This window comes from Epinephelus moara, chromosome 7 (genome assembly GCF_006386435.1).
Source record: "Epinephelus moara isolate mb chromosome 7, YSFRI_EMoa_1.0, whole genome shotgun sequence".
In the NCBI taxonomy this organism is placed as follows: Eukaryota; Metazoa; Chordata; class Actinopteri; order Perciformes; family Serranidae; genus Epinephelus; species Epinephelus moara.
This window is the reverse complement of record NC_065512.1, coordinates 14,836,007-14,839,857: the sequence shown is the minus strand read 5'-3', so window position 1 is coordinate 14,839,857 and position 3,851 is coordinate 14,836,007. Positions and strand designations below refer to the sequence as shown.

At 37.9% G+C, this 3,851-nt stretch overlaps 1 protein-coding gene across 2 annotated transcripts in view; it reads left to right on the top strand.

The window, feature by feature from the left end:
* LOC126393276 (target of Nesh-SH3-like) overlaps window positions 1-2,474 on the top strand; it is a 50,660-nt gene extending 48,186 nt beyond the window's left edge. For both annotated transcript variants that reach the window (XM_050049293.1, XM_050049292.1), the window contains 2 exons: window positions 965-1,087; window positions 1,171-2,474. In XM_050049293.1, the coding sequence (XP_049905250.1) occupies window positions 965-1,087; window positions 1,171-1,286 (239 nt within the window). In that variant the 3' untranslated portion in view covers window positions 1,287-2,474. The remainder of the gene's footprint in view (window positions 1-964; window positions 1,088-1,170) is intronic.
* The last annotated feature ends 1,377 nt before the right edge of the window (window positions 2,475-3,851 follow it).

Here is a 3,851-nt window from a genome sequence, read left to right as displayed (position 1 = left end):
TACATGATTTTGGACAACATACTATACTATGACTATTTTATATGATTTTGGACGACATACTATACTATGACTTTTTTCAAGATTTTGGACAACATACTATACTATGACTATTTTCAAAATTTTGGACGACATACTATACTATGACTTTTTTCAAGATTTTGGACGACATACTATACTGTGACTTTTTCCATGATTTTGGACGACATACTATAGTATGACCTTTTTTCATGATTTTGGACGACATACGATGCTATGACTTTTTTTTCCATGATTTTGGACGACATACTCCACTTTTTTTCATGATTTTGGGCGACGTACTATGTGATGACTTTTTTACATGATTTTGGACGACGTATTATACTATGACTTTTTTTTCATGATTTTGGATGACATATTATACTATGACTTTTTCTTGATTTTTGATAACTTTTTTCCGTCCTTTTGGATGATATACTATAGTATGACGTTTTTAAATGATTTTGGATGACATACTATACTGTGACTTTTTTTTAAAATGAGTTGGAACGACATACTATACCATGACTTTTTTTCATGGTTTTGGACGACATACTATACTATGACTTTTTTTTCACGATTTTGGATGACATACTTTACTTTCACTTTTTAATGAAAATTTGATTTCAAATTTTGATTTGCTTACACTCTTATGACTTTTCAATGAATATTTCATAAATGTGTTAATTCTTTTCCTGTCATTGGCAGTAATGTTGTTTTATCAACCCACAACAACATGAAACAAAACACTGGCCATGTAAACGGTTAAAAGCTTTCTCGTCACCTCGAGGAACTTCAGTTCGTTAAGGAAAAATAAGATGAACTGTGTCTTTTTTAACATGGCAAGATTATTTTCTGACCAGTCCAATTGTATATCAGTATGAATTCTCAGATTGAAAACCAGATTTATTTCACTGCCAGAAATTTACCTCATCTGTCCTCACCCTAGGGAAGTTCTACAACATTGGAGATCAGACGGGGCATGGTGAGGACCATTGTCAATTTGTGGACTCTTTCCTGGATGGAAGGACTGGCACCCAGATGTTAGCTGACCAGCTACCCAGCAGGCGAGGTATTTGAGTCAACTATAACCATTATTCATATCAAGTCTAAGTTATGTTGACTCTTAAACATTCCTCTGTGTCTTTATAACAGGATATTATAGAGCGTTGAGACAGGAACCTGTCCACTTTGGAGAGATTGGAGGGAAGTCACATGTCACTTATGTAGGCTGGTACGAGTGTGGCACACCTATACCTGGGAAGTGGTAAGACCTCACAGAGCTGTCCAGGAAGGATGACTTCCTTGGTAGAGAGAAAAAGGAAGAAGACGCCTGTCTAAGCCTGAAGGGAGGTGGGCCTTTCTTTCATGTTACCATGGACACTGTAGATTGGTCTGTCTGTTTGAACTCAGCCTACTCTCGCAGGTATGAACCTGCACAGGACTATTAGGTGTCACAAAACTCTATCGAGTGCATTTGTAACATTGGTCTTAATTTCTCTATTTATCAAAATGCATTCAGTGAAGGAATGCAGGAGTCTGCGTGAACCAAAATGTTGAATATACAGTAATTACAGAGAAAATGTTGGGAAGCTGGCTCCCAAAGTGTAATAACTTGTATGATATTATTTATCAAAGGGGATCTTTATTGAATATTCTGTGTGTGCTCGGACTTTTGAGATGAGAAAGTAAAAATTGTTCCCAAATCATGCATGTCAGTGAGCACACACTCTGTGTCATCTGTATACAGAAAGGGGCCAATCATACTTTCATTGTACATTTGGACCATGTAAAATACAAGTAAGCACAGACATGCAGAATTGACCCTCTGCTGGCCCTAAGGGATTATTAGCAGTTGCAGTTTGCACAGTATTAAACTTTTGTTCATATATGTATATGGTGTGAAATACAGTATGTATACCAGGGATCATATAGTTTGATGCATTTCAGGTAAAACAGCTTAAGCAAAATTGTTGATCTATTGTAAGAAAGCCAAAAGCTTGAGCTCATCATTTCTGTGGGGTCACTTGGAAAGATTTATGTATTTTTTAATGCTAGTGCAGTCATGTCCTGTATTTTATAGAAGAATAAAATATATATAAAAATGCTTTGATGTGGAAAAGACATAAGCAAATGACATAATTTATGTTTTTGTGTTCAACCTTACGACAAAGTGTACATAAAGCTATAAATCATTGGAGAGAAATTGTAAGGTTTTTTCCACATCTGTCATGACTACGGTTGTTTTTGATGCACCATGTATGTTTTCAGCAATAAATCTTGTTTTTATATTTACGGATATTCATTTCCATCTGAATTCAATGACTTGTATTGTAAAGGTAAAGTTAGACATTTAGGGCAGTGGTTCCAAACTGGTGGGTCGCGGGTCCTTTCTAAATGGATCGACTCACGAACATGTCAAGTTTGTAAAAAATACACTTTATTTTGAAGTACACTGAATTTCTGGCACAGAGCTTTTACTTTTAGGTGCCGTCTCCTGCTGTAGAGTGAGCAACTAACAGATGGCTGTCTATTTGTTGCTCACTCTACAGCAGGAAACGACAATTCAAAATAAAAGCTCTGTGCGGGAAATTCAATGTACTGTTGAATTAAGTGCATTTAAAAAGGACCTGCGTCCCACTTTTGGACCGCGACCCGACCAGTTAGAAACCGCAAACTTAACTGCAATTACAAACTACTCAGTCCAGTATGCTGGGAAATGTGGGCGTCGCTACAATATCAAACTGTGTGGGCCTTGAACTAATGACTAAGGAGAAATCTGAACCCTGTGGCTGGACCAGTTGGGAACCACTGATTTAGGGAATCTCAGTTATTCACGTGCTTGCTGAGAGTTAGATGAGATGATTGATGTGCACTCTCTTAAGTTACTTTTAGCAGCCGGCTAACTTAGCTTAGCACAAAGACTGGAATCAGGGGGGGAAGCTAGCCTGGCTCTATCAGGCTACCTCTAAAGCCTACTAATTAACATGTTTTATGTTGATAGTATAATTTACGGAAGCACAATGCATTTACCTAAGATAAAAAAAATATCTGCTCTTGTTTTGCAGAGATTATAGTCTCATTAATTCAGGAAAATGGGCATATTTTTTTCATAATTGTGACACAGGCAACCAGAAGAAGTAGCATCGCAGATAACCCCGCCATAAAATGGTGAATTGTCTTTTTCTTGCTTTGGTTGTAGCACAGATTAAACAAACAAGATGTAAAGTGGTAATTAGGGATTGGCGGATAATTACTGAGCATAAAGACATGAGAGTAGGATCAATCTCTCTCTGCAGTGAAGCTATTACGCTGATCAAATTTCCCAAAACGTCAAACTATGCCTTTAAGGGATGATGCATTGTCAGAGGGAGACATAAGCTGATCAGATTTAACAAATTCCTAACACTGTAACCGTATTAACATCGCAGACTATTTACAGTGGACAAACGCATCTGAAGAGAATGATCTCAGTTTGGCACAGACGAGGTGAAGAGCAACGCTAAACACACTTCTCTAAATTATCTTTAATAAACCCTGTGCGCTCAGTTCCTCTCACTCAACGAGACAGTTTGACATGAAATACCAACCGCACACTCCCTTGCCACATGTCCCCGCCAACCACAACCCACAGGCAGGAAAAACAAAATAGAAATACCAGCATTGCTACAGTTTTCCAAATCTGGGTGGAGGGAGAAGAGGAAGAGAGAAGCCAAACTTAACAAGAGACATGAACTCAGAAACCACAAAGTGAGACGGAGTGTTAAGAGAAAGACGGCAAGACAACGTGTGCGCCAGGAGGAACACAGAACCAAAACAAAACGAAGGACTCCGAC